A 20,300-nucleotide genomic window follows, 5' to 3' on the forward strand; every position below is an offset into this window, starting at 1 on the left:
AAATTTGACCTGTCCTGTCCCCAGCTGAATAGTCCCTTCCATACATGTCCTAGCACGATCTCGCTCTTTGAGGGTCCACAGTTGTCTAGACAGAACTGACCGACTGGTCGCTTACATATTTCTTCCTTGTGCAGCATCAGGTGTCCAAAAACATGGCTTAATAAAAATGTGATTTACAGAGGAACTACACTGATATGCAGAGAATCCCAGCCCTCAGATGCCTGGATTTACCTGACTGGCAATCAAAATATGGCGGGAGCCCACGCATTTTTTTTTCCCCAATACAACATTCACACATGACTGGTCACACGGCTATGATGTCACGGAAGGTCCTTTAGTAACTGGTGGTTACAGGGAGGGCACAGCAATGATCGGACGCGGAAGCAGAAGCGCCGGGAGACAGAGTCTGCAGGATGCGTCGCGGGACCTGCAAGTATGATCATAATGCTTTTTAAATAATGTGCTTTTTTTTTTGCTTTTTTTTTTTTACAGCCCCTGGACCCGATCTGGACCAGATATGTAACACGAGCTTCGCAGGAAAGCTCGTGATCGGGATCGTGTACACAATCACTATGTGATTGGTACGATCCCCAATCTTTACATGTCGGGATCGCCCATCACTACTGAAGACCACCCACTGGACTTCTAAGCTCAAGATGAGCAGGGATTAATACTAAACCATTCTGTACAAAACTATATCAGATTTCTGAGCTTCTCCTGTGGTCTAAAATGTTGCCTCAGTAGATCGCTGGCTTTGCATGTCCAGATATCCTCCATTCAAAGGAAGTAAAAGAACACTTCTCTTAAAGGGTTATTTTATCATCTGATCATGTGGCATTTAGGCCCAACAATACATGAATAGGTAAGGGTCTGCCAGAGACATGATTGAATTCCCCTTGTGGCTCAGGGGGCGATCCCCTCATAGGACCCTCCTCTGTAATGCCCATATACCTTAACAGGATCTGCTTCTATTTTTCTGAAAAGAAAGTTACAGAACGTTGGTCTTGCAGTCTTTCACCCTAAAGACATAACATTAGGAGGAGAGGTCCACGTAATGTTCATGTGTACACAGGGTACAGTAACACCAGTTATGCATGGTGTGTACATATACTGTAGGTGGGAACTGCGCTTTATAATGATAAATGGCTTTACGCTGACACTTTCTGACATTTTTATCACCGTGCACCTTAATTTGAGCCGGATGTTTATTCCAATCATGCTCGACTATTGACCCTTTTAGGACTGACATTTATGGGGTTTTTTTTTCCTGCCCTTCTTCCAAAAGCCATAACTTTTTTATTTCTTTTCATTAACATAGCTGTAGGTAGGGGGTGGGGGTGGGGTTCGGCAAAAGAAGTTGTAGATTTGAATAACACTATTCAATTTACCATGTAACATTAAAAAAATGGGGGGGGGCCCTCCAGATCTATATGGTTTGCGTTGTCATATTCTGAGATCCACAATTTATTTACTGAACCTGTCTAATTTGTTTCCATTTTGTAGTATATGACATTTTATTTGCTTTTATTGCACTTTATGTCAGAAGTATTTTGACCAATTCTATCGGTTTAATGTCTTTTCAATATTGAACTTTTAAGTAAAATTTCTACATTGATTCAGCGGTTGTGGACACGATAGCAAGTATGACTATTTCCTTATGTCTGACCTGCAAAAAAGAAGTTGATTTAAGCCTTTAAATATAGTTTTTTAATTTAAAAGGTCTAGTCCCTGCCATCTGAATCTGTGATTGTTTGATCACTTGTACTGTAAAATGTAAGGGTATGTGCGCACATTGTGTTCTGGCGTGACAAATAAAACGCTGCGCTTTGGATGCATTTTTGACAGTGCGGTCCCACTCGGCTCTGTTACAACCCTACATCGCCATAGAGTATGGCTGGCTGCGAGACAGAGCCTCGCGATCAGAATGAACTTGGATGAACTTCACCCAACTTCATTGTCATCGCGCGGCTGTGTCTGTGTACCGCGGCCTGATTTGCGATCACAGGTGAAAGACTCACCGGTGACCGCAAATAAACTGAGTGACTGAAGTGAGCCACGCGATCAGCGGAGCCGTCACTAAGGTTACCCGCGGCCAGCTGGAGTCCTCCGCCCGATCACCGCAAATCCCCTGAGTGAGGGCAAGTAGCTGACAGAGAGCGGTCATGCTCTACGGCCGCTTCTGTCAGCTTCCGATGTAGCAGAGCTGAAAGTGTCGTAGGACCTTGTGTGGATTACGTCGGACCTGGAAGGCTGTTTGGGGATTTTAATAAAGTGGTGAAAGAGGGTGTTTTTTTTTTGTTTTTTATTCCAAATAAAGAATTTTTTTCGGGTGTATTTTCTTTAAGTTACAGATTAATTATGGAGGGTGTCTCATAGATGCCTGCCATGATTAACATAGGACTTAGTGGCAGCTATGGGCTGCCATTAACTCTTTATTACCCCGATTGCCACCACACCAGGGCAATTCGGGATGAGCCGCGTAGAGTCTAGAATCTAATGGATGCGGCATTTCCGGGCGGCTGCTGGCTGATATTTTAGGCTGGGGAGCTCCCGATAACATGGGGCTCCCCATCCTGAAAATACCAGCCTTCAGTCATGTGGCTTTACTTTGGCTGGTATCAAAATTGGGGGGGACCGCACGTCGTGTTTTTTTTTTTTTTTTTTATTTTACTGCATGATATAGACCCGCCCACTAGCGGCTGTGATTGGTTGCAGTGAGACCGCTGTCACTCAGCGTGGGGGCTCATCTGAATGCAACCAATCATAGGCGCCGGTGGGCGGGGGAAGCAGTGAATACGAGATGGAATAATGAGAGGCCAGAATTTTCAAAAGCAGGAAAAGCCGCCGGAGCAGTGTGACAGCTGTGCAGCACTGCGCCCGTGATCGGTGAGTATGAAAAAGAGAGGGAGAGACCAACAGAGAGAGAGAGAGAGACACAGAGAGAGAGACCGACCGACAGAGAGAGTGAGGGACATCAAGAGAGACCAACCGGCAGACAGAGAGAGAGAGAGAGAGACAGACATCGATTTCAATGGGTGGAAAATAAAGCCAAAACGCACAAAAGAAGTGACATGCTGCTTTTTTAAATGCATCGATCTTGTAAAAAATTTGGCATCCAAAACGCTGCTTTTCTAAACGCAACGTGCGGATGGAATTTGCTTAAATGTCATAGACTTTGCTACAGTTTAAAACATTGCGTAAATGCATGAAAAAACCCAACAATTGACATTCTCCTACGAAGCCTAGCCACAGCCTGACCTTCATAGGAGGACCAAGATAGCAACGAACGGGGCCTTTCAGGGAAAACTACCCTCTCCATAAAAAAAAGAAAAAAAAAGATGTATTGTAGGATCGACAAATGTGAGACTGTACTGTTATAATCACGGTATGGTGACGCGGACCAGCATCAGTAGTGCCCCATTTTGCTCTTGTTGGGGGGAGTGGTCTACTCACTTACGTCACCTTTGAGAAAGCTTCAACAAGGCTTATTACTTAGTATTTCTAAACTTCCTAAAAGGGGTTGTACAAAATTAAAACTTATTAGCGATGTATAGTGAATAGGTCGAACCACGAAGACCCCCTGTGATCACAAGAACGGGGGTCCCAGCCTCCCCTGTGTGAATAGAGCAAAGGACTGCGACAGTCTCAGAGAATGAATTGCTCCCCTGTTTGGGATCACTTTTCTCATGATCCAAGGGGATCCCAACTATCAGACAATTAGTAAAATTTTGATTTTGGGACAATTTTTTTAATGCCTGGTCCACAATTCTGCGAATACTGGATTAGAACCGTTCCTGTAAGAGCTAAAATGGCTTCCATGATGGCTGTCACCCTACAGCTTGACAGCAGAGGAGGACTAGGTGTCATTCTTACATAGCTGAATTGACCGAGCAGGCTCTTACACAATGACAGCTCTTGTCCTGCAGAAGACAACCCCATTTAGAGGGGCATTTAACACCAACCACGTGCCACTGGGGTCTATACTGCATGACATAATATCCATATAAAACTATTAGACCTATAGATCTATTGAAACCATGTGGAAAACAGGGCTGCAGGCACTAAACTTCTTTATGTCGCCAATTCATATCTAATCTGGTATTTACCTTCCCATGTACCCAGAGCTCACACCCAACACCGTCTTTGTGTCACCGCTCACAACAAGTACAAAGTTCACCCATCTGAGGAGCCAGCGTCCTACACCTCCCTATAATGATAAGGAACAAGGAGTGTGGAGTTCTCATGCTGCAGCCATAACCTGTCACTGAGTGTAAACACCCGGGCATCCCATCCCCCACAACCTCGTGCCACAAGGCAATCGCTCCTTTAACTGGGACATAACACAACAAGACTTTACTGATGGTCACCCGATCAGGTATTATACACGTATAGCATAAGTACAGTGGGTGAAAAAAAAGTATTGATCACATCAACAGTTTTCTAAGTAAATAGATTTCTATAGGTGCAACAGACATGACTTTCTCACCAGATATGGGTAACAACCCATCCAATCCACACATGCAGAGAAATCAAACCATAGATGTCCATAAATTTAGTGATGTGTAAATAATGAGAAATGTCAGAGGGAAAAAGTATTGAACACACTTACTGAAATGTATGTAATACTTCGTACAAAAGCCTTTGTTGGTGATGACAGCTTCAAGACTGCTTCAGCATGGAGAAACTAGTTACATAAATTGCTCAGGAGTTATTTTGGCCCATTCTTCCAAACACTTCAAATCCTGAAGGTTCTGTGGGCTCCTTCTATGGACTCTGAGATTTACTTCTTTCCATGAAGTTTCTATTGGATTCAGGTCAGGTGGTTGGCTGGGCCATTCTAGCAGATTTATTTTCTCTCTGAAACCAATTGAGCATTTCCTTGGCTGTGCGTTTGGGATAATAGTGTTGCTGAAATGTCCACCCTCATTTCATCCTCACCATCCTGGTAGATGGCAGCAGATTATCATCAAGAATTTCTCGGTACATTTGTCCATTCATCCTTTCTTCAATGACATGAAGTTTGCCAATGCTGTATGATGAAAAACAGCCCCACACCATGACGTTCCCAGCTCCAAACTACACTGTTTATATGGTGTTTTGGGAATGATTTGCCTTTTTGCCTTCAAACATGGTGTGTGTTATGGCATCCAAATAGGTCAATTTTGGACTCACTTGACCAGACTATAATGTCCCACTATTTCACAGGCTTGTCTAAATTCTGTTAAGTAAAGTTTAAACATGCTTGAACATGCTTTTTTGTTCAGCAATGGAGTCTTGCATGCCGACCGTCTATACAGGCCGTGGAGGTGGAGTGCATTACTGATTGATTTCTTTGAAACAATTGTGCCTGCTGATTCCAGGTGTTTCTATAGCTCTCCACTGGTGGTCCTTGGCTCATGGACAACTTTTCTAATAATTATCACTTTGTTTGAAATCTTGCAGGAAGCACCTGGTTGTGACTGGTTTACGGTGAAATTATGTTCTTTACCCTTCCAGATTATGGCCCCAACAGTGCTCGCTGGAGCCTTCAGTAGTTTAGAAATTCTTTTGTAACAGATCCCATCAGTATGTTTTGCCACAATAAGTTAGCAAAGGTCTTGAGACAGCTCACTGATTTTACCCGTCATGAGAGGTTTCTTGTGTGGTACCTTTGTAATGAGAAACCTTTTTAGGCCATCAGTTGAACTAGCTGATAGTGATAAACAAGAAGTGTCAGGATTGCTTTCTAATTACTGATAGATTTCAGTTGGTGTAATGACCTGCCACGGCTTTTTGCACCTCTCTTTTTTCATGTGTTCAACACTTTTCCCATGAGTCATTTCTCATTATTACACATCACTAAATTTATGGACATATATGGTTTGATTTTTTTTGCCTGTGTGGATGAATTGTTACCAAAATGTTGTGAGAAATTCATGTCAGCAGAACCTTTAGAAATATATTTATTTGGTGACGTGTTCAATACGTACTGTCCCAACTGGGACATATAGGATACATACAGTATATATACACAGCTTGATTGACTAACATTCTTGTGAGGATATATTGTGTACATGGGACGCACATTCCTTAAAGAGGTAGTCCCATTCTAGACATTGATGGTATATCCAAGGATATGTCATACATGTACGATAAGTACATGTCCAACAGGCTGGACCCACATCTTTCTCCAGAAATAAGGTCCCCCAGCTATCATACAGTCTATTGTGGCAATTCCTATAAGAGAAGTAGTTGCACATGTGCATGGTTCTCTCCAATTACTTATGCCAATTTCTCAGGTCAGAGTTTCATGGTCTGTAATTTCTGTGCTAGCCGCAGATCTCCTTACACAAACTCAACAGCCTGATAGATGGTTAGGAAATGGTCCATGGCTGGTGAGGAAATCACAGTCTGAACAAGGACCATGAAACATCCAGCTGACTTTTTCTCTGAAACACTCTGACACTCTGGCCTTTCAGAGAAAACAGTTTGAAAATCCGGCTGAAGACTGTAGGTAGAGACGCGACTAGTCTAGGAGAACAGAGTGAAAGTAATTCAGTGGCCAAGTGTCTCCTGATCTGAACGCAACCGAACACCTGTGGAGAATGTTGAAGATATAAGTTGAGCATCACTCTCTATCCAGCATCCAGGCTCTAAAAGAGAGTATTCTTGAAGAAGGGAAAAAGACACATATAGCAACGTCGCCAACTTGTTCATTTCATGCCAAGTAGACTAGGTGCAGTCCTTAAAAATCATGGCGGTCATACAAAATACTAGCTGTAGTCATTTTTGATGTGGGGTGTACTCAACTAATTTCAGTAAATCTGAAGACTTTGTAAAGAAAGTTCTATTATTACCCTTACTTTCATGTTATGGACTAAAAAATGTTCTATGAAAGTCAGTCTTGTCAAAATATTAGAAATTTCTCTCATGTTTATTGAAATATTGAAAATTTTATTTTTCAAAGGGGATGTACTGATTTATGCTGAGTACTGTATGGTTTCTCTGAAAGGCCAGAGGGTTTCAGTGAAAAACATACTTAGCTGCAATCGTGCCTCCAGGCTGTGACTGCCTGTGATATGGGCGGCATGACTCGAGTGATAGGTTCCCATTAAGGGGGCATTACTACATTCTAAAGAGGGCATTATTTGTTTTAAGGAGCAATATTTGCCCTGGCAACCCATACTACACCACTGCCCTAACTTTAAGGGGATCAGATGTTTGAAACGCACAATGTGCCTCTAGAGAAAGTGATCCCTAACCAAAAAGAGGGATGGTGCCACCCTAAGCAGCCAGCCCTACCAAACTACTTTTTCAATGGGACACATTAGCCACTGCCTCAGTGGCCCAAACTAACGGGTACATTCTGGTCAGGTCAAATGTGGCATTGGCTGAATATACTCCCTGAGGTTAAGTGGACTTATTCTCCATCCCAATAAAATGCCGATCTGCTATGAACCTTAGTGTGCAGTATGCCTAAGGGGTAGCACGTGCTTAGTAACTTACGGAAATATTTCAGGGTTTCCTCTATCTGTTCAGGGGTGAGGCGCAGCGGTAAATCAGCCGGGAGCAGAGGGGTGTGCAGCCAGTCATCGTGCTCGTACCCAAACATGGTGTCGGCTCGGAGGGTGTAGTGCGGGAGCCGCTCCTGCAGAAGGCTGATGATCTCCACCTCGGGGACATCCCCACTGGTGCACACATCTGGAGAAGAAGAAAACAAAAAAATTGTTGTAAGATTCACCACTCTAATCATTTATAGCCTATAAAAAGATTCATTCATTGCTTTCAAGACCTCTGCTTGCTGCCATTGCCAGAAGCCCTATGTCTGTTACAATGGCGATACCTGTGATGTAATGAGGGGTCATTACTAGAATAGGATAGAATTTCAGTCTTTAGGTGGAATTGAAGGTGAATCCCATTCACTGTCAGCATCAGAGATCTTGACTATAATGAGGAATTGATGCACAAAGTAAATTAGATTTTTTTTAATCCCCTTTAAATGGGGTTTACAGTACAGATTACTGGAAATATACTACGATATGGAAGCAATATCAAAAAGATTTGCTATTCAGGATCTTGTAACAGCAGCCTGACGACACAGTGGAAGTAAGAATATCTAAATACAGTGGAACCTCGGTTTACGAGTAACTTGGTGTGCAAGTATTTCACTATATGAGCAAAGCTTGGTGTAAATTTGTAACTCAGTTTACGAGCAAGCTTTGCTGTACGATCAAATACTCACCGCACACACTTCCGGTTCTGGACGTTCACCGCGCTCTGACCCGCTCTTGCAGTCTGCACAAACACACACATATTATGCTCACTTTACCTTCCGTTCCATCACCGGCCTCATGGTTCTTGCAGTTTGCTGGTACAGGATGTGTATTGTGTAACCATCGCAACGAGGGAGGAACTTCTGCTGTTAGCCGATACTCAAAGGCAGCGCGCTGACCAATCAGAGGCAAGTGCCTCATGCCTTTGACGTCAGTGCTCTGGCAGCGGAAGCTCCGGCATCAGTCGCGATGGTTACCTGATACACATCCTGCACCGGCGGACTACAAGAACCGGGAGGCCGGCAAGGGAAGAGAAGGTAAGGTGAGCATAATATGAGTGTGTGTGTACACGTGTGTGTGTGTGTGTACACGTGTGTGTGTGTGTGTGTACACGTGTGTGTGTGTGTGTACACGTGTGTGTGTGTGTGTGTGTGTGTACACGTGTGTGTGTGTACACGTGTGTGTGTGTGTACACGTGTGTGTGTGTGTGTGTGTACACGTGTGTGTGTGTGTGTACACGTGTGTGTGTGTGTGTGTACACGTGTGTGTGTGTGTACACGTGTGTGTGTGTGTGTACACGTGTGTGTGTGTGTACACGTGTGTGTGTGTGTGTGTGTGTGTGTGTGGAATGGCACAACAGGGGACCAGGATGGGACATTGAACAAGTTGTGGAACGAATTCTGAGCTTGCATTATTTCCTATGGGAAATTTTGCTTTGCTAGACGAGTGAGGGTATGTGCGCACGTTGCTTTTTACCTGCTTTTTTGCTGCTTTTTCTTCTGCGCTGTTTAATGCCAAAATGGATGTGTTCTTCTATTCAAGCAAAGTCTATGGGAATTTGGGTTTCTTGTTCACACTATGTTGTTCAAAATGCTGCCTTTTTGAGCAGAACTTTGGTCAAAAACTCAGCTTTTCAAAGAAGCAACATGTCAATTGTTTTTGCCATTTGGGTTTTGCACTGCAAAGCTGAGTTTTTGACCAAAGTTCTGCCACAAAAAGGCAGCATTTTGAACAACATAGTGTGAACAAGAAGCCCAAATTCCCATAGACTTTGCTTGAATAGAAGAACACATCCATTTTGGCATTAAACAGCGCAGAAGAAAAAGCAGCAAAAAAGCAGGTAAAAAGCAGCTAAAAAGCAACGTGCGCACATACCCTAACTTGGTATAGAAGCACACTCCCAGGACGGATTGTTCTCGTAAACCAAGGTTACACTGTAAATAAAATGCTCCCAATATATTGCGGTGCAGGTTATTACACATGATGACCACTAGAGCGCGATGAAATCTGAGACACAACACTGCCCTCTGCTGTTCACACTACGATATAATCATAGTAAAATTATTCCATATTGTGCACATTTTATTCCTAACAAAAAGTGTAATCAGTAAGAAGAATCTGTGGGAAGGAATACATTTATAGTATCTAATAAAATACAAACATATAATATGCAAGAATTGGAATATAACACGACGATGCCCTCTGCTGACACAGCATGACATTGCCATGGTAAGGGAACATAGCTTGTGTGAGAAACACATGATCTATTTCTATTGCTTATATAACGCCATCATATTCCACAGAGCTTTACAGACATCTTCATCACTGTCCCCATTGAGGCTCACTTATAAATCCCCTATCAGTATGTGTTTGGCATCTAGGAGGAAACCGGAAACCCACGCACAAGGGGAGAACGTACAAGCTCCTAAACGATGTGGTCCTGTGTGGACACAGCAGGCCTGTCTCCTCTTTCGGATTTCGTGGTAGTCCTCTGGATTTTATACCCGATAGTCACCCGGTGACTACGGTATACAGTAGTGTACTTGTCCCAGCTCACACCTGAAGCCGACTATTACCAATGAGCTGCAGTGCTCCACTAATGTGCAATGCTGCCATCTAGTGGGCAAAACTTTTTCTGCACCATGATAACGCTGCTGTAAGCGGGCAGCTCTAACCACGGAGGCAAGGACACCCCACAAACAGAAATGTATATATTTGTGTACAAAACTACCGTGTTTTAAAGGAAAATAAAACTGACCTACCACGAAAATGAGCCCTAGCATGATTTTACAGTATTTCTGAAGTATGCTTGAAATATAAGCCCTACTCCAAAAATAAGCCCTAGTTACAGTCGGGGCTGGCTTTAGGGGGAGTCAAACTGCACAATTTCTTAGGACCCCAGCAGTTGTATTCCGAGGTTAAGAATCTTTAAGGACTTTGATGACTTCAGTCATGTGACCAAAGGTCTCTTAATTGCAGGAGTCTAAAAGAACTGAGCAGGAGACAGGCTATATATATATACAGTATATACAGGACTGACATTAGGGGAAAGGGAGAGCAAACTGGGAAATTTCACAGGGCCTCCAGAGTTAATATCCTGATGAGAACATTGCTTCAGGACCTTTGTGATATACAGTTGAAACCAGACGTTTCCCTCTGCTCTCTATAAAGACACATCTACATGTTTTTCTCACTATCTGACATGAAATCAGAATAAACCTTTCCTGCTTTAGGTCAATTAAGAACCAAAATTATTTATAATGAGAGAGAATGTTTTGAGGCATTTTTACTTTCTGCAAAGTTAAACGTTTCTATACAGTTCATTACTATTTGGTACCATTGCCCTTAAACTGTATGTCTTGGGTCAAATGTTTTGTATCTCCTTCCACAAGCCTCTCACAATAATTGGTAGGAATTTGGGCCCATTCCTCCTGACAGAACTGCTGTCACTGAGGCATGTTTGTAGGTCGCCTTGCTCACACTGACCTTTTCAGCTTTGCCATACATTTTCAATAGGATTGAGATCAGGGCTTTATGATGGCCACTCCAAAACACTGTTATCCTTAAGCCACTTTGTAACCAGTTTAGCAGTCTGATTTGGGTCATTGTCCATTTAGAAACCCATTTCCGCCCAAGCTTTAAGTTCCTGGCTGATGTCTTGAGATGTTGCTTCAGAAATTACCACATAATCTTCTTTCCTCATGATGACATCTATTTTGTGAAGTGCACCAGTCCCTCCTGCAGCAAAACAACCCCACAACATGATGCTGTCATCCCCATGTTTTACAGTTGGGATGGTGTTCTTAGGCTTCAAATCTATTTTCCTCCAATCATAACGATGGTCAATATGGCCAAACAGTTCAATTTTAGTTTCGTCAGACCACAGGACAGGTCTCCAAAAATTAAGGCCTTTGTTCCTGTGTGTATTTGCAAACATTAATCTGGTTTTTTTTCATGTTTCTTTTGGAGTAATGGCTTTTCCTGGCACAGTCGCCTTTCAGCCCATGTTGATACAGTACTCCGTTCACTGTGGATAATGACACAATCATACCAGCTTCCCCCAGTATCCTCACAAGGTCAATTGCATTTGTTCTTGGGTTGATATGCAGATGTCTGACCAAAAGCATGATCATCTCTGGTACACAGAACCAGTCTTTCTGAGCGGTATGATGGCTGGATATTCCCATTTTGTTTGCACTTGCGTATAATTGTTTGTACAGATGAACAAGGCATCTTCAGGTATCTGGAACTTGCACCAAAAGGATTAAGCAAACTTATGCAAGTCCACAATTCTCTTCCTGAGATCTTGGCTGATTGCTTTCAACTTTAACATGATGCTACACAAAAAACTTGCAAAATCGTCAGTGTATCAAATACTTATTTTCTGCACTGTACATGAATGCCAGAAAGAAATCAACAGATAATGTTGGCTACTTAAATGATAATTATATGAAAATTATAGAGGACAAAGAAAAGACTGAGCTATTAAACTTTTCATCAGTTTTCACCAATGAATTGACTGTTCCATAGATCATTCAACAAGGTAAAAATCAAAACTTTCACCATCTGATATAACTAAGAATAAGAAGAAGTACGGCTTCGTCTGAGCAAATTAAACATCAACAAATCCCCAGAGCTGGGTGGCATTCATCCACAGATATTGTGGGAATTGAGCTCAATTATTGGCACACCACTGTATATCATCTTCTCAGACAATCTTGTAACAGGGTTGGTGCCTCTGGATTGGAAGATGGCTGATGTGGTACTGATATTTAAGAAAGGTAAGAGGGTGGATCCAGGCAACTACTGTCCAGTAAGCCTGACATCAGTAGTGTGGACATTTTTTGAGGGCATTATAAGAGATAACAGGCAAATATATATTGCAAAAAATAATATAATAACTGACAGACAGCATGGATTCATGAAAGATAAGTCATGTCTAACCAATCTGTTGGGGTTCTATGAGGGGGTAAGTGCCAATCTGGATATTGGTAATGCGGCTGATGTGATTTATTTGGACTTTGCAAAGGCATTTGATACTGTACAACATAATAGCCTTATACTTTATAAAGCTCCAGAAGCAGGGACTAGGGCCAGAAACACGTTACCTGTATCTGTCTTGTATCAGTTTTTATTTTTTATCCACCTACCTTCTTGTTTTTATGCCTTTTGCATTGAATACATTTAAAAACTTTTTACGGATTTGTGCTGGTACTATTTCTTTTTTTTGGACTATCTATGGAGCTGCCTTGCACCATGCACTTTATCAGCTTAGCTGAAATGCTATTTTCTAAACCACATTATTCTAGGCCACATCTAGAATATGGGATCCAGTTTTGGGATTCACATTTTTAAAAGGACATTCAGAAGTTAGAGTCAGTTCAAAGGCGGTTAACTAGATTACTACAAGGAATGGAAGGCCTCCCATATGATGACAGGATGAAAAAGTTAGACATGTTTAGCTTAGAAAAAAGACGTCTCAGAGGAGATCTCATTTATATGTATAAATAAATGTGTGATAAATATAAAGGACTGGCACATGACTTATTCCTTCCAAAGACCAGGGGACACTCATTACAGATGGAAGAAAGGCAATTCTGACAGCTAAATAGGAAAGGGTTCTTTACAGTTAGAGCAGTCAGACTGTGGAATGCCCTACCACAAGAGGTAGTAATGGCTGACACAAACCTTTTCAAAAAGGGCTGGATAATTTCCTCAGTACACAACATTATGGGTCATAGATAATTTAGAGACAAAAAAATGTATAATTGTTGAAGAAGGGTTGAACTTGATGGACCTACAGTATATGACAAAAGTGAACACACCCCTCACATTTAATATTTTATGATATCTTTTCATCTTTTCACAACACAGAAGATCTGACACATTGATACAATGTAAAGCAGTCAGTATACAGCTTGTATAGCAATTTAAATTCGGTGTGTCCTCTAAATAACTCAACACAAAGCCATTAATGTCAAAACCACTAGCAGTGAGTACACTCTGAAGTGAAAATGGCCAAATTGTGCAAAAAGTGTCAATATTTTGTGTGGACACTAGTGATGGGTGAACATGCTCGCCACTGTTCGGTGCTTGATTGAGCATCTGGGTGCTCAGGTATTCGCGGTGCTTGGCCGAGTATCGTAGGTGCTCACATGTGTCATCCGTGAAACAACCACAAAGCACAGGTTTGGATCACTGCATGATGTGTGTAGGCACCACAGGAAGATCTATTCGCAGTCTCTGAATGGATCTCACTGGGGTTGAAACATTTTCGGATATAGTGTATATATAAAAAAAAAATAAATAAAAAAAGTACGCCCTCCCCCAGAAATGCTCTTTGTATGGCAGGCTGTATGTGGACAGATAGCAAAACTGTCCAATCATTGACTTGACTTCCATTATACTCATCACTTGAGTTGAGCACTTTCAAAATATCTGACCTGCTCGACTCAAGTAACGAGCACCAGAGCATTTCAGTGCTCACCCATCTCTAGTGGCCACCATTATTTTCAAGCACAGCCTCAACTTTCTTGGACATGGAGTTCACTAGAGCTTCACAGGAGCTACTGGAATCCTCTACCCTCCTCCATGACGACATCAAGGAGCTGGTGGATATTAAGAGACCTTGTGCTCTTCCAACTTCCATTTGAGGATGACCCACAGACGCTCAATAGGATTGAGGTCTGGAGACATGCTTGGCCAGTTCAGCTCCCTTACCCTCAGATGGTTTATATTACTGTGTGTATATTATATATATTATACACACAGTATATACACACACAACATCGCTAACAGCCGTCACACATACTTACCTGCCTAGTGACGTCGCTGGTTCCGGCGAACCAGGGCTGTGGAGTCGGTAAGCCAAACCTTCGACTCCGACTCTTCAATTTCCCTTGCACCGACCCATCGACTCCGACATATATTGCTTATACTAAAGTGAAAAATTTATTGTAGTACAAGAACATGTGTATGTGAACATCAGACATTTAATAATTTTTATGATACAATAATCAAGATATTTGGATAGAACATAAAATATATTTATTGGAATACAACTTTAGAACGCAAAAAACTAATAAATTGTAAATATGTAATACACTATGTAATATACAGGAGATTACACATATATCTTGTGTGTATGTATATGTATGTATATATATTACACATACACACACACATATATATATATATATATATATATATATATATATATATATATATATATATATATATATATATATATATATATATATATATATATATATATATATATATATATATATATAGTTAGGTCCAGAAATATTTGGACAGTGACACAAGTTTTGTTATTTCAGCTGTTTACAAAAACATGTTCAGAAATACAATTCTATATATAATATGGGCTGAAAGTGCACACTCCCAGCTGCAATATGAGAGTTTTCACATCCAAATCGGAGAAAGGGTTTAGGAATCATAGCTCTGTAATGCATAGCCTCCTCTTTTTCAAGGGACCAAAAGTAATTGGACAAGGGACTCTAAGGGCTGCAATTAACTCTGAAGGCGTCTCCCTCGTTAACCTGTAATCAATGAAGTAGTTAAAAGTTCTGGGGTTGATTACAGGTGTGTGGTTTTGCATTTGGAAGCTGTTGCTGTGACCAGACAACATGCGGTCTAAGGAACTCTCAATTGAGGTGAAGCAGAACATCCTGAGGCTGAAAAAAAAAAGAAAAAATCCATCAGAGAGATAGCAGACATGCTTGGAGTAGCAAAATCAACAGTCGGGTACATTCTGAGAAAAAAGGAATTGACTGGTGAGCTTGGGAACTCAAAAAGGCCTGGGCGTCCACGGATGACAACAGTGGTGGATGATCGCCGCATACTTTCTTTGGTGAAGAAGAACCCGTTCACAACATCAACTGAAGTCCTGAACACTCTCAGTGAAGTAGGTGTATCTGTCTCTAAGTCAACAGTAAAGAGAAGACTCCATGAAAGTAAATACAAAGGGTTCACATCTAGATGCAAACCATTCATCAATTCCAAAAATAGACAGGCCAGAGTTAAAGGGGTGGTTCACCCATTTTTTTTATTTTCTGTATGAGTTCTACTTACCTTTCTAGGCGTTTTCTGCTTTGGCTTCTGTTTCCAGTTCTGGCACTGAGCGGCGCTATCCTGCACGCTCAGTGCCGGACACATGACCCCCTGGAGCTGTGGCCGCCAGCATCCTCTGACGTCCCGGCATTTCCGGGCTCTCAAACTGGACGGGTACGTCAGAGGAGGCTGGCACCACTCAGATTGAGTGACAGGGCTGTGGGCGGTAACTACCGCACATCACAGCCCAGCATCGAGGGGAGGATCCGGAGGATGTCAGTGTGGAGCCGGCGTCCTGCAGATGGTGAGGCACGGGGCGCCAGTGTGCAGTACAGGGGGGGGGGGGTTCTTCAGCTGAATCCCCCCCTGCACGTAAGTATGTGCTCACACTCTCCACCCGCCCGCTCTGCTGCAATGTCAGGAGAGCGGCCGGTGTCGGGCAGTGTGATCATCTGCTCCTCCGAGCAGCAAGACAGTGACAGGCATGTCACCGCTGTGCTCTGCCATCTGTCCTGCTGCATGGGACCAACTGTCTGCACTCTGTCACCTGCACCACAAGTCACAGAGTGGAGACAGTTGGTGACATAGCACCTCTGCCCCCCCCCCCGTTCTTTCCCCACTCTCTTCTCTCCCCCCACTCTTCTCCCCCTCCCCTCTTCCCCCTCTTCTCTGCCCCCCTCTTTTCCCTCGCTCTCTCCCCCCCCTCGCTCTCTTTTCCTCCCCCCGCGCTCTCCCCCCCTCTCTCTCCCCCCCCTCTCTCTCTCTTCTCCCCCCCCTCCCCCTCCCCTCTCTCCCCCCCTCTCTCCCCTCTCTCTCTTCTCCCCCTCTTTCTCCCCCCCTCTCTCTCTCTCTTCTCCCCCCTCTCTCTCCCCTCTCTCTCTCTCTTCTCCCCCCTCTCTCTCCCCTCTCTCTCTCTCTTCTCCCCCCTCTCTCTCCCCTCTCTCTCTTCTCCCCCCCCCCGCTCGTTCTCTTCTGTCTTTTTTTTTTTTTTTTAAACCCTTTGTTGGAGATTCTTAATGGCCAGGTTAAACTTGGCCTGACATTAAGAATCTCGGGCTTTATACCAGCTGGTAAAACATAGCTGGTATTAACCCCTTATTACCCAGCGTGCCACCTGCCACCAGGGCCACTGGAAGAGAGTTGGATACAGCGCCTGAAGATGGCACTTCTATGAAGCGCCATTTTCTGGGGCAGCTGTGGACTGCAATTCGCAGTGGGGGGCCCAGAAAGTTTGGGCACCCTGCACTGTGGATTCCAATCCCCAGCTGCCTAGTTGTACCTGGCTGGACTCAAAAATTTGGCGAAGCCCACATCATTTTTTTTTTTTTTTAATTATTTCATGAAATTCATGAAAAAAAAGGGCTTCTCTATATTTTTGGTTCCCAGCCGGGTACAACTAGGCAGCTGGGGGTTGGGGGCAGCCCGTAGCTGCCTGCTGTACCTGGCTAGCATACAAAAATATGGCGAAGCCCACGTCATTTTCTTAAAAACGTTTTCAGGGAAAAACCTTTATAAAAAAAAAAATGCTTCCCTGCATTTCTATTGCCAGTGAAAGTAACACCAAGCAGCGGGGGCTAGCAGCCAGTAGCTGCTTTGGTTACCCTTAGCAATAGAAAATGCAGCGGGAGCCCACAAACAATGTGATTTTTGTTTTTTTATTTTTAGTGAATTTTTAAAAAAAAAAAAAAAAAATCGGCATGGGCTTCGCCCATCGAGCACCAGAGCATTTTACTTCTCATTCATCCCAAGTAATCAGAGGACTCCAGTGTCGGCCGATTACTTGTTCTGTGTCCCCCTGCATCCATCGCAGAGTGTATGGGCTGTGAGGTCAGCGGAGTGGAGACAGTGACATGCTCTGCTCTGACACATAGTGTGCAGCATGTCACTATCTTTCTCCACTCTGGTACTTGTTGTGCAGGTGACCGGATGCTACATGTCACTAACTGTCTCCACTATGGGACTTGTTGTGCAGGTGAGAGTGTATAGAGTTGGTACTATGCAGCAGAAATCACAGAGTGGGGCAGTTAGTGACATGTATCATCCGGTCACCTGCACAACAAGTCCCAGAGTGGAGACAGTGACATGCTCTGCTCTGACACGTAGTGTGCTGCATGTCACTATCTTTCACCACTCTGGGACTTGTTGTGCAGGTGACCGGATGATACATGTCACTAACTGCCCCACTCTGAGACTTGTTCAGGTGAGAGTGTATACAGTTGGAACAATGCAGCAAAAGTCACAGAGTGGAGCAAGTTGGTGACATGTATCATCCGGTCACCTGCACAACAAGTCCCAGAGTGGATACAGTGACATGCAGCACACTATGTGTCAGAGCAGAGCATGTCACCAACTTGCTCTGCTCTGTCACCTGCGGTGCTGCATGTCACGTTTTTGCCGCGATTTGGTGCGTTTTTTGCTGCGTTTTTAATCAGTGCACAATGCCATTAAAGATTGTTGATGAAAAAAAAAAAAAAAAAAAGGTCTGATGTCATTTCCTTATTCAAAATGTTCATTGTATGCAGGAGAGCAGACAGCAGCTGCAGAACTACAAGGCTCAGCATCCTCCATCCAGGACTGTATGCAGTTTTTTACCCAAAAAGAAAAAAAAATGACATGGGCTTCGCCATATTTTTGTATGGTAGCCGGGTACAGCAGGCAGGTACGGGCTGCCCCCAACCCCCAGCTGCCTATTTGTACCCGGCTGGGCACCAAAAATATAGAGAAGCCCTTTTTTTTTTTTTTTAATTATTTCATGAATGTCATGAAATAATTTTAAAAAAAAAAATGACGTAAGCTTCGCCTAATTTTGGTGTCCAGCCGGGTACAACTAGGCAGCTGGGGATTGGAATCCACAGTGAAGGGTGCCCAAGCTTTCTGGGCACCCCCACTGCGAATTGCAGTCCGCAGCCACCCCAGAAAATGGCGCTTTCATAGAAGCGCCATCTTCTGGCGCTGTATCCAACTCTTCCAGCTGCCCTGATGCCGGGTGGCTAGCTGGGTAATAATGGAGTTAGGGCTAGCTGTATATTATCAGCTAGCCCTAAGCCCGAAATTCATGGTGTCACGCCAATATTAGACATGGCCACCATGAATTTCTAGTAATGATAAAAAAAAAAAAAAACACAACAACCAGAAAAATATTTTTATTAGAAATAAAACACAACACAATTAGTGACTACATCTTTATTGAAATAAACCCCCCTCCGCAGTAATCCTGGGTTAGGGTCCCGCGCCGTCCAATCCGGATCCAATATCATCAGATCAGTTTGCTGGAAGGCAAAGCGATCAGATGATGTGTCAGGTTAAACTACGTGAATCACATGACACATCAGCTGATTGTATAAAAGCCGATTATACAATCAGCTGATGCATCAGTAGAAAAAAAAAAAAAAATAAATACTCACGTCTGTGCTGATTACCGGCAGCTCCTGCAGGGGAGTCTGATCCTGGCCCATCACTGCAGGAGCTGCCGGTAATCAGCTGATGAAGTCCCCTGACGGCAGGATCAGCTGATAGCCGGCCGAGCGCGAAAAAGCCGGCGACACCACGAGAATCGATCAGCTGATGCGTCAGGTGACTGCATCAGTTGATCCACCGCCAGGTCCTGCAAGCTTCGTACGTGCCCCGGGGAGACTGCACACAGCCAGAGCGGCGGTACCATGAGAGGAGATGGGAGCGGGCATGGCACCGGGACCCTGCAGACAGGTGAGTATGACATACACACACTGTATATATACACACACACACTGTATATACGCACACACTGTATATACGCACACACACACACACACACACTGTATATACGCGCACACATACACATACACTGTATATACGCACACACACACACACTTTCTTTCCCTGGCTGTGTAGAGCTGCTGCTGTCTCTGTGTGATTGCTCTCAGTGCACATCCACTGGGAAGAGGCAGGGAGGAGGGTTTGGGTGGGAGCAGAGTGGGTGTATTAGACACAATGGGTGTGTTAGATAAGCTAGACACCGCCCTAGAGCCACAAAGAATTCTGGGACTTGTAGGAACTGAACACAGGAAGTCAGAGGAGAGATTAACCCCATCAGAGCTGGAGCCAGCAATGAGCATGTGCTGCTAGTGCACAATAAAAGGTAATTTTGCTGAAAAAACATAATAGATGTGTTGAGGGGCACATATTAGCAAGATTTATCAGAAAAAAAAAAAACAGTTCTGGTAACTGGACAACTTCTTTAAATTTGCTGAAAAACATCTCATGAAGCCAGCTCAGTTCTGGAAAAGTATTCTATGGACAGATGAGACAAAGATCAACCTGTACCAGAATGATGGGAAGAAAAAAGTTTGGAGAAGAAAGGGAACGGCACATGATCCAAGGCACACCACATCCTCAGTAAAACATGGTGGATGCAACGTGATGGCATGGGCATGCATGGCTTTCAATGGCACTGGGTCACTTGTGTTTATTGATGACATAACAGCAGACAAGAGTAGCCGGATGAATTTTGAAGTGTACCGGGATATACTTTCAGCCCAGATTGAGCCAAATGCCGCAAAGTTGATCGGACGGCGCTTCATAGTACAGATGGACAATGACCCCAAGCATACAGCCAAAGCTACCCAGGAGTTCATGCGTGCAAAAAAGTGGAACATTCTGCAATGGCCAAGTCAATCACCAGATCTTAACCCAATTGAGCATGCATTTCACTTGCTC

At 43.5% G+C, this 20,300-nt stretch overlaps 1 protein-coding gene across 3 annotated transcripts in view; it reads right to left on the minus strand.

Moving 5' to 3' along the window:
- The window catches only part of LOC142311631 (trafficking kinesin-binding protein 1-like), a 100,553-nt gene that overhangs the window by 44,457 nt on the left and 35,796 nt on the right, over window positions 1-20,300 (minus strand). For all 3 annotated transcript variants that reach the window (XR_012754285.1, XM_075350193.1, XM_075350195.1), the window contains exon 3: window positions 7,486-7,680. Coding sequence is in view for 2 of the 3 variants with exons in the window: in XM_075350193.1 (XP_075206308.1) it covers window positions 7,486-7,680 (195 nt within the window). In the remaining variant the exon portion in view is untranslated. The remainder of the gene's footprint in view (window positions 1-7,485; window positions 7,681-20,300) is intronic.

This window comes from Anomaloglossus baeobatrachus, chromosome 5 (genome assembly GCF_048569485.1).
Source record: "Anomaloglossus baeobatrachus isolate aAnoBae1 chromosome 5, aAnoBae1.hap1, whole genome shotgun sequence".
NCBI classification, from domain to species: Eukaryota; Metazoa; Chordata; class Amphibia; order Anura; family Aromobatidae; genus Anomaloglossus; species Anomaloglossus baeobatrachus.